The following is a 13552-nucleotide window of genomic DNA, read 5'->3' as shown; positions in this document are numbered from 1 at the left end:
GTGGATTTGTCTATTTTTCTTTGCAGTTCTCTCAAGTTTTGCTTCATATATTTTGAAGTTACTAGGCGCATAAGCGTTTAGGGTTGTTATGCTTCTTATTAATTGACACTCCTCATTATGAAATGACCTTGTTTGTTGCTGATAATGTTTTTTGCTCTGAAGTCTACTTTGTTTGGTATTAATATAGCCAGTCTAGCTTAGCTTTGTTTTGACACATGTTAGTGTGGTATATCTTATTTCTAACCTTATTACAAATTTATGTCTGTATGTTTAAAGTGCATTTCTTATAGGTGGCATACAGTTGGGTCTTGCTTTTTGATCCAGTCTGACAATCTGCTTTTTCTTAAAAATTAATTAATTTGTTTATGTATTTATTTTTGGCTGTGTTGGGTCTTCATTGCTGCACACAGGCTTTCTCTAGTTATGGCGAGTGGAGGCTACTCTTCGTTGTGGTGCACAGGCTTCTCATTGCGGTGGCTTCTCTTGCTGTGGAGCACAGGCTGTAGGCCCATGGGCTTCAGTAATTGTGGCATGTGGGCTCAGTCGTTGTGGCGCATGGGTTTAGTTGCTCCATGACGTGTGGGAGGACCAGGGCTCAAACTTGTGTCTCCTGCATTGGCAGGTGGGTTCCTGACCACTGCGCCACCAGTGAAGTCCCTGACAATCTGCTTTTTAATTGAGGTTTTCAGACCATTTTCACTTAATGTGATTATTGATACAGTAGGTATGAATCTGTCATTATGCTGTTTGATTTCTGTTTATCCCATCTGTTCTTTGTTCCCCTTTTCTTTTTCTGCCATCTTTTAGATTAATCAAGTAATTTTTATGATGTAGTTTTATTTCTTTTTTGTTTTTTTGGTTTATTAACTGTAACTCTTTTGTTTCACTATTTTAGTGGTTGCTTTAGGGTTTACAGTATTTTACTTAGGGTTATCACAGTCCACCTTCAAGTAATATTGTACCACGTCATATATAGGGTAAGAATATTACAAAATAGTTTACTGCCACTTCTTCTCTCCTTGTCAGATCCTCCTGGATCTGTGGGATTGTAGTTTTCATTAAGTTTAGAAAGTTGTTGGCCATTCTTTTCTTCAAATATTTTTTTTTCTGTTTCTTTCCTCCACCTCTTTGGGGCATTGTATATTTAGCCACTTGAATTCCTGGTCAGGGAATTAAGGTCCCGCATGCTGTGCGGCATGGCCAAAAAAAAAATATATTTTTTTTTGTTATGGATGAGTGAAGGTGAAAATGCACAGTGCTTTTATACATAAAAATTACTCATATATTTTATTTCTATCTTGTTTATTCCTAATGCAGATTCTGTTAGCTTATTGAAAATTCAGGATGCAGTTCTTTCATATGAAAGATTAATAGAACTTAAAAAAGATCACTGTGAACTACTTACAGGAAAAAACAACAAAATGGAAAGTAAGGTTACTGGGCTACCAAAGGAGCTATCAGAAACAAAAGAAATGAAATCACAGTTAGAGCATCAAAAAGTGGAGTGGGAACAAGAGCTCTGCAGCTTGAGGTATTGAACGTCTTGGTTTTAAAGAAATATTTGAACTGTTTCTATTTACTGTAATACTACAGATGTGTATTTACTTTAATACTACGGGAAGTTTTTTGGTTTTTTTTGTGTGTGTGGTACGTGGGCCTCTCACTGTTGTGGCCTCTCCCGTTGTGGAGCACAGGCTCTGGATGCGCAGGCTCAGCGGCCATGGCTCACGGGCCCAGCCGCTCCACGGCATGTGGGATCTTCCCGGACCAGGGCACGAACCCTTGTCCCCTGCATCGGCAGGCGGACTCTCAACCACTGCGCCACCAGGGAAGCCCTATGGGAAGTTTTATACTTGCTAACTTACCTGCTGGGATTTTACAGGGGAGAAAACTTCATTAGTATTGTGGAGTGTGAAATTCTTGGAAATAATACAACAAGTTCTTAACAGTGGATACATCTACTAATTATTTAATGTATATATTTCCAAATCATCATTTTCATGGCCATACAGAAGTCCTCCATACAAAGCCTCATTTTTTTGTAATCTCTCTTTTTTTTAATTTTATTTTTTTATACAGCAAGTTCTTATTAGTTATCCATTTAATACATATTAGTGTATACATGTTAATCCCAAGCTCCAAGTTCATCCCACCCCGCTGCTTTCCCCCCTTGGTGTCTATACGTTTGTTCTCTACATCTGTGTCTCTATTTCTGCCTTGCATACCAGTTTACCTGTACCATTTTTCTAGATTCCACATATATGCGTTAATATACGATATTTGTTTTTCTCTTTCTGACTTACTTCACTCTGTATGACAGTCCCTAGATCCAACCACGTCTCAACAAGTGACCCAATTTCGTTCCTTTTTATGGCTGTGTAATACTCCATTGTATATATGTGCCACATCTTCTTTATCCATTTGTCTGTTGATGGGCATTTACATTGCTTCCATGACCTGGCTATTGTAAATAGTGCTTCAGTGAACATTGGGGTGCTTGTGTCTTTTTGAATTATGGTCATTATTTTTTTTAGCAAATTGAATTTCAGTTATTTTTCATTTTTCTGTATTATATTTAATGCTACAAGGAATGTCTCTTCTATAAATTCATTTCTACATTTCTGATTATTTATTTGGAATAAATTCTTTAATATTGTGTTATTTGGTTAAAGTATGAGAACTTTTTAAAAAGGTCTTTGATCCATGTTTCTAAATTGTTCTCCAGAAAGTTTATATTTCTTTACACTCCCACCAACAGAAGTATGAAATGGCCATTTTTCTGAAGACAAAATTTTTTTAAAATTTATGAAGTTTTTTTCTTAACATATGCATGGATGAAATAAAAGGTAAAAATGGAAGGTGATTACTGATTAGTTTATTCAATATCTCTTTCATACAGAGATAAAATTAGTTCACAGGTTTGTGCTGAAAGCACAAAATACTCTCTATTTAATTAATTAATATGGATCCTGCCTTACGGGATTTAAAATTATTTATTAAATAGCTAATAAACAACAAGTTGAAAAGGTTGCAAAAGAAGAAACATAAAAAGTGTGGGGCAACAGATATTAGACTCCCTAGCCTAGTCTTGGATTACAGTATCTGAAGATATATGTTCTGTAAAAGGCATCTGCAGATTTTATCTGGCACTGTAAGTCATTTAGGGGTACCTGTAGTATTTTATGAAGTTGAAATTTTATTTCTAGTGAACTTATAAACTTGTTTCTAAACAACAGCTTCTCTTTTTAACTAGTAACTAAATTATCTGTCCTAAAGGAGGAGTAATTATGACAGTGTGGAAAACAGGGTAATTTTCGGCCTAACTTCACTGAATAATTTCAAAATTTCTTTCCTACACTATTCACCAGAGTTACTCTTGACTAAAACTTACTTAAGTGGCAGAATGTTTTTTCATTGCTACCTTTCAAGTATATATATCTTTATGAAGAGATTGAAGTGAGGAATTAAAAATATGAGACCTAGAAAGGAAAAAAAAAACTGGAGAACAGAAATTTCATTAGGATACTAAATCAGCGGGTGAAGAGCCAGATCATAAAATGAACTTTTTATTTTCCAACAAAACACATTTTAAGGTAAGCATATTTAACTGCAGATTCACCCTAAAACAAGAAAAAAAGAAGAGAAGAAATGCTGACAGGTTATATGAAAAAATTAGGGAGCAGTTAAGAAGAAAAGAAGAGCAATACAGTAAAGAAGTTGAAATGAAACAACAACTTGAACTCACTCTCAGAGCACTAGACATGGAACTGAGGACTGTGAGAAATAATCTGAATCAGGTAAGTTAATCTTTGGTGAAAATTTCAAATTTCCAACAGTATTTCCTCAGTATTATTTGTAATATCTCTTTGATTTAATATATATTATTTAGGTTTAAAACAAATAAAAAGTGTTATCTCATCCTAAATATGAACTATGACATTTATAGCTTAAATTATTAATTTCTTGCCATTCTTAGCTTCTAATACATGCTCTGTGTATGTTTTCTGAATGGAGGAATGGAAGGTAAATTGAGCTTAATGATTAACATAATGATTGGCATTTTTGGTCCATTCGAAAGTAATATTCTTAATTCCAATCCATGTGTTAATTTTGGCTTTTCTATGTTAAAATACAGGGTAAATTGCCTTGAGACTGCGATGGAACTAGTTAAATGCTTTGTAAAAAGATTTTCTTTCACAATACTATATCTCCCTGTATTTTTGCTCTGTGATAAGTTTAGCAGTCATTTAAATTAAAATCTTAAGTTATTCATGTGGGATAAATATCCTTGTGTTTATTTTAAAAGGCTACTTCCTTTTAACAGTTTTTTTTTTAATTCTGCTCTTAAGCTTTTGACTTTTTTTTTTTAATGGTATGAGACCAAAAACCTCATGAAATGTGTCTCCAGGTTGTAGAAGAGCAAAATGACGCTCAGAGGCAGCTTTCTCGAGAGCAGAATGCCAGAATTTTACAAGATGGAATCCTGACCAGTCACCTTGCCAAACAAAAGGAGATAGAAATGACTAATAAGGAAATGAATTCTGAGGTATTTTCTTTAATCATTTTCAAATATTTGTGTGTATGTATCTGTATATGTATATATTTTAAAAACCAATACTATACATCACAGACAGTGTAGAGGATATTTAAAACCTATTTAAGTATATTTTGGGGAGGGGTGGACGTTTCTCGTCCATTGGATATTTAATATTTTTAATTCAAACATAATTGAATTATATTTGATTAAATTTAATTCAAGTAGTATTTTTAATTCAAATCCATTTGTCTGCAACAGTCAAGCAGTGACATACAATAGCCTCATCCAAGGAGAGGCTTTTAATATTTTCCATAGGAACTGATGAACCTTTCATAATCTGAAAACTATTGCTACCATCTAGAAAAGTCTGCACCCTGATGGCGGTTTAGGCAGGGAAGACCATGTGTGCTCCACCATCGACCACACTACCTGACCAAAGCCCAGCACTGAATACGTTCTTGCCCTCTGCTTTGGAGTGAACATGTCAATCACTATGCACCTCATCATTTTCAGTGTCTAAATCAGAGTCTGTTCTTGGCTTCACTGTCATTTCTTTAACCAGTACCCCATCAATGACATTTTCACATCACTTACAATTTTTCAGTATTGTAAAAGCTGCAACATTAGTTGTAAAAACATTTTTTTTTTTTTTTTTTTTTTTTGCGGTACATGGGCCTCTCACTTTTGTAGCCTGTCCCATGCGGAGCACAGGCCCCGGACGCACAGGCTCAGTGGCCATGGCTTACGGGCCCAGCCGCTCCGTGGCATGTGGAATCTTCCCGGACAGGGGCACGAACCTGTGTCCCCTGCATTGACAGGCTGACTCTAAACCACTGCGCCACCAGGGAAGCCCGTAAAAACATTTTTGAGCACTTTAAAAAAATTATTTCCTTAGAATAAACTTACAAAATTACCAAAAAAAAAAAAGAGAAAACCCCAAAACAAACAAACAAAACAACATTATGGTTTTTGGCAGTGATTTCACTTCCTTGATAGATTAATAGAGAGGTTAGTTTATCCCTTCCACTGATGGTAAGGAGGAAAGGTATAGCCAGTTCAGAGACCGTCTTTTGGATGTCATTCTTCTACTTGTGAGAAAATTAACACTTTGCTCCATGTGGTGTCCTATTTCAGTACAAGGAACTTTTGAAAATAGTGATAGATATGCCATAATATTTATTTAGTGATAATTTATTGATAAGTATTTTATTTTTAGTGAAACAGTTCATTGTATTTCCCCCTACCTTACTATTTTAAGCATTATGAAGAGAGAATAAAAGTTATTGCAGCAGCGAATAATCTCACGATTTTCTAAGATCTCTATAAATTTTACCTGATTTACCACTAGTGTATGCACCGTAGTGAAATATAAGGCTCATTTCATATTTATATGTTTGTACTAGAGAACTAGCTGTGGTTTGGTGTAAGAGGACTCATAGTAAAGTCAGAAGACCTGGAGAAAAGCCTGCAGCTTGCTTGTATTTTTGACTTCCTCATTTCCAGGACTGTCATAGCTAAATGAGTTAACTGATGTTTGTAGAAGTGCTTAGTACAGTTATCAGTAGATGTGATTCTTGTAACTTACTATAAAAATATTAGAAACGTAGAATATTTATGGAATATTCTCAGGACTATATAAATATTAGAAACATAGAATATTTATGGAATATTCTCAGGAAAAAAAATTTTAGGAAATTTAATCTGTCAAAATATATACAGAGCTAAGGCTTTTACTATGGGGTAGCTGTATAGGTTAGATAGCAGACGTAGTTTTTTTTTAAGCTAGCAGGTGGTATTTTATTTTATTTTTTATTGAAGTATAGTTGATTTACAATACTGTGCTATTTTCAGGTATACAGCACAGTGATTCAGTTATCTATCTATCTATCTATCTATCTATCTATCTATCTATATATATACCTTTATAGATTCTTTTTCCAAATATTGAGTGTAGTTCCCTGTGCTACACAGTAGGTCATTGTGGATTACCTGTTTTTTATATAGTAGTGTGTATATATTAATCCCAACCTCCTAATGAATCCCTCCCCCTCTTTCCCCTTCAGTAACCATAAGTTTGTTTTCTACGTCTGTGAGTCTCTTTCTGTTTTGTAAATAAGTTTATTTGTATCATTTTTTTAGATTCCATGTATAAGCTATATCATATGATAATTGTCTTTCTGTCTGGCTTACTTCGCTCAGAATGATAGTCTCTAGGTCCATCCATGTTGCTGCAAATGGCATTATTTCATTCTGTTTTTATGGCAGAGTAGTATTCCACTGTATAAATATATCACATCAGATGCAATTTTTAAGTATAGTCAGATTTATTAATCTTTTATTTTAAGCCTTCTGGGTTTGTTATAATTTAGAGAAAGGCCTTTCCAATTCTGAGCTTCTTAAAAATTCTCCTGTGGTTTGTTTTTTACTTTCATGGATTCATTGTCTTCAATTAAATTTTTGAACTTTTGAAGATTTCTGCTTGTAAGAAGTCTGAGGTTTGTATCCAACCTTATTTTTTCCAGTTGGATATCCACTTATTGCAGCCTTTTCATTGTATCAACATATAGGTTAGTCTTTCAGAGGAAATCATGAAATGTCAATTTATTGAGTACTAGCTAAAAATCTCCTTTATTTCACTTAGGTGTCCGATAGTCCTGAAAAAGAAAAAGATCTGTTACATAAAAACCACATGTTGCAGGATGAAGTTGCCATGCTAAGACTGGAAATCGACACAATAAAATGTCAGAACCAGGAAAAGGAAAAGAAATATGTTGAGGACATTGAAATTGTAAAAGAAAAGAATGATGATCTTCAAAAGACAATAAAACTGAATGAGGAAACATTAACAAAGACAATATTCCAATATACTGGACAGCTTAATGTTCTGACAGCTGAGAATACAATGCTAAACTCTAAGCTGGAGAATGAAAAACAAAGCAAAGACAGACAGGAAGCAGAAGTGGAATCCGACCGTTCTAGACTGGCTGCTACCATACATGATCACCATCAAAGTCAGACATCAAAAAGAGACCTGGAACTTGCCTTCCAGAGACCAAGAGATGAGTGGTTACGCTTGCAGGACAAAATGAATTTTGATGTGTCTAACCTGAACGATAACAATGAGATGCTTTCCCAGCAACTTTCTAAAGCTGAAAGTAAATTCAGTAGCCTAAAAACCAAGCTCCATCACACGAGGGATGCTCTCAGAGAAAAGACTTTGGTGTTAGAACGTGTACAGAGAGACCTAAGCCAAGCACAGTGTCAAAAGAAGGAACTTGAACACATGTATCAAAGCGAACAAGGCAAAGTGAATAAATACATTGGAAAGCAGGAATCCTTAGAAGAGAGATTATCTCAACTCCAGAGTGAAAACATATTGCTCAGACAGCAACTGGATGATGCGCAAAACAAAGCCGACAGTAGAGAGAAGACAGTAATTAACATCCAAGACCAGTTTCAGGAGATTGTGAAAAAACTTCAAGCTGAAAGTGAAAAACAAGGTCTGATGCTGGAGGAAAGGAACAAGGAGTTAATCAATGAATGTAATCATTTAAAAGAGAGAATGTATCAGTATGAAAATGAGAAAACAGAAAGAGAAGTAAGTATCCAAGAAGAGAAATAATTCTCAGACTTCCTGAAAGAAAATTCAAAGTGATTTTGATTATGGCTAAATGTTGAATCTAGTTGAATAGAAATAATATATAGACTGTAAATCAGCCTAAAAGCATACCTTGTATCCAGCAAATAAATAATTAGACCTGAGAGGTGCTTTACTTTGAGTAGACATTGTGTCACCTATGAAATTTTAAGAGATTAAGTTATAAATTGTTAATGGGTATAGACAGGTATTAGTAATTTACTCTTCTACTGCTAAGCTAATAATTTTAATCTTTATGTCACCACATTTTAGTATCATGATGAAGCAGATAAATGAAACGCTCAGATCTAAAATGAATTATTTTGAAATTAAGGTTCAGTTGTGTGTATTACCTTGACAGTCAATTCCAGATTTCCCAAATGAACTGATGTGTCGATGCCATATCTCATAGTACTTTTCCTTCAGTAGCTTGTCATAACTTTTTAGTTGATATAATTTTATTTTTATTCATGTCAATTTGAATTAATTTGGGAAATAGTTCAGCCTCAAACCATGTATTCTTATGACCTCTCAACTCTTTAAAGGCATCTACTTTTCATTAACTCATAATTTGGGATTAAAGTAGTGAGCTTTAGCAAAACTATACTTGATTTAATCTTCCCACTTCTATTTATAATTTACTGGGAACATTTTTACAAATAATTTGCTCATAATTCTCATTTCAAGGCTCAGTTACTATCATCTGGATATAAATCTGTCCAATACAAAGAGAATTGTAGCTCTCTGTGACTTATTAATTTGGCATTGGACTCCCATTTTCAGACTAGCGAGGGGTGGCAGATTCATGAGTAGCAGGAATAGGGTGGGGGACAGGGTCACAGGGGCTGCTATCAGGAGGCAGAGGGAGGCCCTGAAGGTCTCATTTTAATTCTAGGAATTAAAATGGGAATGACCTCATTTTAATTCTGAGATAGGAATCTATTGAGCACTGGATTGAATATGTGAGGATCTCTGAAGTTAATGGAAGCCTCCAGTAGAGAAGAGGGAAGATGTTCCCACCACTCGTCCCACCTACACACCCATTTCTTTCTGAGACTTGAGGAGGTCCTCAAGCTCAGCAAATTGATTGGGAAGGTCGGGGAGTGGATAGTGGGACTGAATCCATTGTCTAAGTAACTTAATAGCGATAAGGCCGGAGGGTAACACCTTCTGTGTCTTAAACCAAATTCAGTGAGCAGGAAGGTGCACATACAAGAAGAAGGAGACAAATTGATGTCTCTGGTGATAGTTTTCAAAGTACATAGGTTGGAGTTATCTATTATTAACATAACTTAATAATAAGGTAATTTATAAAATCAGTGACAGAGTATCTTATTAGGCACTTGTGAGACAACTTCAACAAGAACTGGCTGATACCCTAATAAAGCAATCTATGTCAGAGGCTTCACTGGAGGCCACGTCACGTTATCGTACTAATTTAGAAGATGAGGCACAGGATTTAAAGAAAAAATTACATCAAGTCACAAGTCAGGTTTTTATGAAATTTAACGTGTCAATACTTAATGTATAGGATAAAGTGCTTTAGGACACTAATTTTCATGGATGGCTTTTTTTGTATTTTCGTTACAAGTAAATTTATTATAATTTTGTTATCTTTATAATGCACTTGTTTCTTAAACTCTGACTTTCATCCTGCCGTTTGCATTATATATTTTTTCTTACAATATTTACCCTTAGGAAAGTTGAGAATTGTGCGTGATTCCTCACAGAAGTTGAGAGACTTTTTTTTTCTATTAAACAGTATTTTTTAGTGATATCTCTACTACCATGATGAAGCAAGCCAGATAAAGTCAGAGGATAATGTTTAATGGAATGTTCCATAAAATTGTCATTTTTCATCTTCACTTTTGTGAATGGATATAGTGTCTGTGTATATTTATTTCATGGATTTCAGAATAACTTGTGCAGAAAGGTCATTATACAAACCAGTTGAAGTTAGGCATTGCCTTCATTTTCTTTTCATTTTAGATATATTGTAAAAGCGTAGAGATACTCAGATTGTGTATAGTATGTACACCCAAAATAGAAAATTAAGAAAATTATCTAGATCCTGCCATTGTATTTTTAAAAAAACTATTGAGATAATTCACATATCACATAATTCACCCATTTAAAATGTGTAGTTCAGTCTCTCCGTGTATATTCAGAGAGTCGTGCACTTGGCATCAATTATAGAGCATCTCCATCACCCCCAAAGGAAAACCCTGCATCCATTAGCCATCACCCATGGCCCCCATCTCCCTCAGCCCCAGCAACCACCAGTCTAATCTCTGCATCTGTAGATGTGCCTATTCTGGGTATTTCATATAAATGGAATCACACAGTATGTGGTCCTTTGTGATTAGCTTTTCTCATTTGACGTAACATTTTCGAGGTTCATCCATGTTATAGCGCATATCAGTACTTCCATTTCTGTTTATTGTCGAACAGCACGTTATGTGGCTAAGCCGTTCATCCATTCATCAGTTGATGGGCCTTTGGGTTATTTCCACCTTTGGGCTGTTAATAATGCTGCTGTGAACAGTCATTTACAAGTTACTGTGTGGACATAATTTTTATCTCCCTGCTGTTGGGTTTTATCCTCTGAGTTAATTGGCTGATTTCACCTTTTCTTGGCCTTTACTCATGCTGTCCTTTCTGTCTTTACAGTTTCTTTTCCTCCTGCCTAATCCTCCATTTATTCAGACCTGGCCCCGAGTCTTCTCCATGAAGCTCTCTCTCTGACTGTCCTAGCTCTCATTGACCCTGTCATCTAGTCTGTGAAGAAGAGTTTAGCCCTTAATTTTACACTGTTTTAATGTTTTTTCATGAGAGAGAATCTCGTCTAAGTATAAATTTGTCTAACAGGGAATATTTATTGATATGCACGGCACCTGTCTTGCATAAATTGAAAATATTTTAGCTTAACAGTTGCTAGGATACAATTAAGTCCTTTATACCATACAATAACTTTTTCTTGGAGATATTGATATAATCTTTTATTAAAATGTATTTTAAGCAATTAAATATACAATTAAAAGCTCTTAATCTAATAGAGGAGAATTGTTCAATTAAATGCTCTTTTTTTCCCCCTCACTCTAGAAAAAAAAATCTAAATTTGCCTTCCTTCATTATGCAGCCAGAACTGGGGATTTTCACATTGATAGCATTTCACCAACTGTAACGCTCTGTGGATAGCTTCTCCAATATCCATACCACATAACCTTAATTTTCTCATCCGAGTGCTTTCTAGACATAACCGGTTGCTGGGAGTGAATTGATTCAGAACTTTGATTTAGCAGTAGGGTGATATTTCCATGCCAGTGACTTAACCCTTCCTCTGATGGTCATGTAAGTTATGTACCACTCAATCCAGGAGGTGCTATTTGCATATTAGTCCATGATCACTGCCCACTGAGTAGTACAGAGAGGAAGTAAGTTATAAATTATTATAAGTGGAGAAAAGGACTAGTGGAATCAGTGAAAGTTTTTGAAGTACTGGGCACATACATTCTGGTCCTCATGCTCCCTGTTTACTGCCAATTTCAATGGGATGGAGAATGATTTCAGTGTGACTTGTACAGGAGACCACTTCTGTTGGCATGCCATCTGCCTAAAATATCAAATTGTTTAGAACATAAAATACAGCAATAGTAATAATTCTGATTGTAAACACTTAGCATTTACTATGTGCCACGTACTTTTCTAAATACGTTATGTACACACACCCCCAATTTAATCTTCCCGACATCCCAGTGAGGTCAGTGCTATTATTATCTTCATTTTACGGCTGGAGAAACTGAGACACAGAAAATTTAAGTAATTTGCTCAAGGACATACAGCAAATAAGTGGTGGAATTGGGACTCAGACCCACGCATTCTGGCTCCTGTGTAGATACTACCTCTCACACTAGTCCCTGAAGCATCTGGTTGTCACCAACAGTAGTGTGTAGTGTGAACGTTCATAATCACTGAAAGAGCTGTGGTCATTCACATATGTGGATATTTAAAATTATAGTTGGTATAGAGCGTGGAGTAAAAAATATAAATGTCTTTCCCCATTTGGCCAATTTATAAATTTGTGTATTTATTTGATAAAATATAATTTAAAGCATGAATGATGTTGTGGTTTAGTACGAGAAGTCAGTAACTTGTAAAGGGCCAGATAGTAAATATTTTAGGCTTTGTGGTTCACAAGGTGTCTGTTGTAGCAACTCAACTCTGCTGTTGCAGCAGGAAAGTAGCCATAAACAATATGCAGATGAAAGACATAAAAACAGATGATGGCGGATTTGCTAGATTATCAGTAATTTAAAAAAAATTTTCTCCTTTTAGTTGCAAGAAGCACAGGATCGATGTACAGAGGCCATGAGATGTGCTGAGAAGACGCAGGATCACATCCAAAAGTACAATTTAAAGCAGCACAGAAAATAACTTAAGTATAAGTATAGAGCAGATAAGCAGTATAGTATGAGAATTATATCAGTTATGACAATAAATACATCATTGTAAAGCTGGGTAAACATTTCAGCTTTGAGCTATTTTGAAATGCATAATTTTTCTCCATTATTTCTAAATTTTTCACATTATCCACAGAACACAACTAGAAAACGGCACAATTGCCAAATCATCTACTTTTCAAAATTCTAAGAATGTATGTAATTGAACCTGCAGGTGTTTGTTCAGAAACTGTGTGGTATTTTAAAATCTATGTGTGAGAGTAATTATTTTAAAATATGCATTTTAGGCTTGAAATTGAAAATGCCAACTTAAAAGCTACAGTCAAAGAGCAAGCGGACAAAATTGAAGAGCTTCAGAAAAACCTGTTAAGTACAAGTTCAGTAAGTCAATCTCTTAATTTCTGTCATGCTGAAAAGGAATTTTAATTTTTTTACTAGTAATATATAAGAATATTTTGGACACTATGAAAAGTCTCATTGATAAAAGAGTTTATTTTTATATTGATACTACTTGCTACTGGTAGCATAATTCCTCTTTATAGAGGAAGTTGACTGAAATAATAAAATTGATTTTTATAGTAAGACTTTAATTAAAAAGATGGTGACAGTCCAAAAGCAATATTTTATATATACCACATTTTGTTTATTCATTCATCTGTCAATGAACACTGTGATTTTTCCACCTTCTGGCTATTGTTAACAATGCTGCTATGAACAGTGGTACACAAATATCTGTTTGAGTCCAGAAATTTGAGTAATGATTTGATCTAGAATTCTGAACTTCCCTTGTAATCTAAACCCTCCAGTGCTATTTTGAGAATGAATTACTTTTAATGTTGTAGTTCATTTTCTTTATCAAGAAGGAATACTGGGTCACTATGCAAGCATTTTTCTGAAAGGAATGTATTTTTTCCTTTC

The 13552-nt window shown here is 34.9% G+C and overlaps 1 protein-coding gene across 3 annotated transcripts in view; it reads left to right on the top strand.

Moving 5' to 3' along the window:
- Nucleotides 1-13552, top strand: part of LOC309797650 (ankyrin repeat domain-containing protein 26-like) — a 58036-nt gene that overhangs the window by 28030 nt on the left and 16454 nt on the right. For all 3 annotated transcript variants that reach the window (XR_014292762.1, XM_082646108.1, XM_082646109.1), the window contains exons 12-17: nucleotides 1318-1531; nucleotides 3614-3797; nucleotides 7179-8135; nucleotides 9514-9666; nucleotides 12510-12580; nucleotides 12922-13015. Coding sequence is in view for 2 of the 3 variants with exons in the window: in XM_082646108.1 (XP_082502234.1) it covers nucleotides 1318-1531; nucleotides 3614-3797; nucleotides 7179-8135; nucleotides 9514-9666; nucleotides 12510-12580; nucleotides 12922-13015 (1673 nt within the window). In the remaining variant the exon portion in view is untranslated. The remainder of the gene's footprint in view (nucleotides 1-1317; nucleotides 1532-3613; nucleotides 3798-7178; nucleotides 8136-9513; nucleotides 9667-12509; nucleotides 12581-12921; nucleotides 13016-13552) is intronic.

Source organism: Mesoplodon mirus, assembly GCF_964341445.2.
Source record: "Mesoplodon mirus genome assembly, contig: HAP1_SCAFFOLD_832, whole genome shotgun sequence".
Lineage (NCBI taxonomy): Eukaryota > Metazoa > Chordata > Mammalia > Artiodactyla > Ziphiidae > Mesoplodon > Mesoplodon mirus.
Note: the sequence above shows the minus strand (reverse complement) of the source record. Positions and strands in the feature narration are given on the sequence as shown.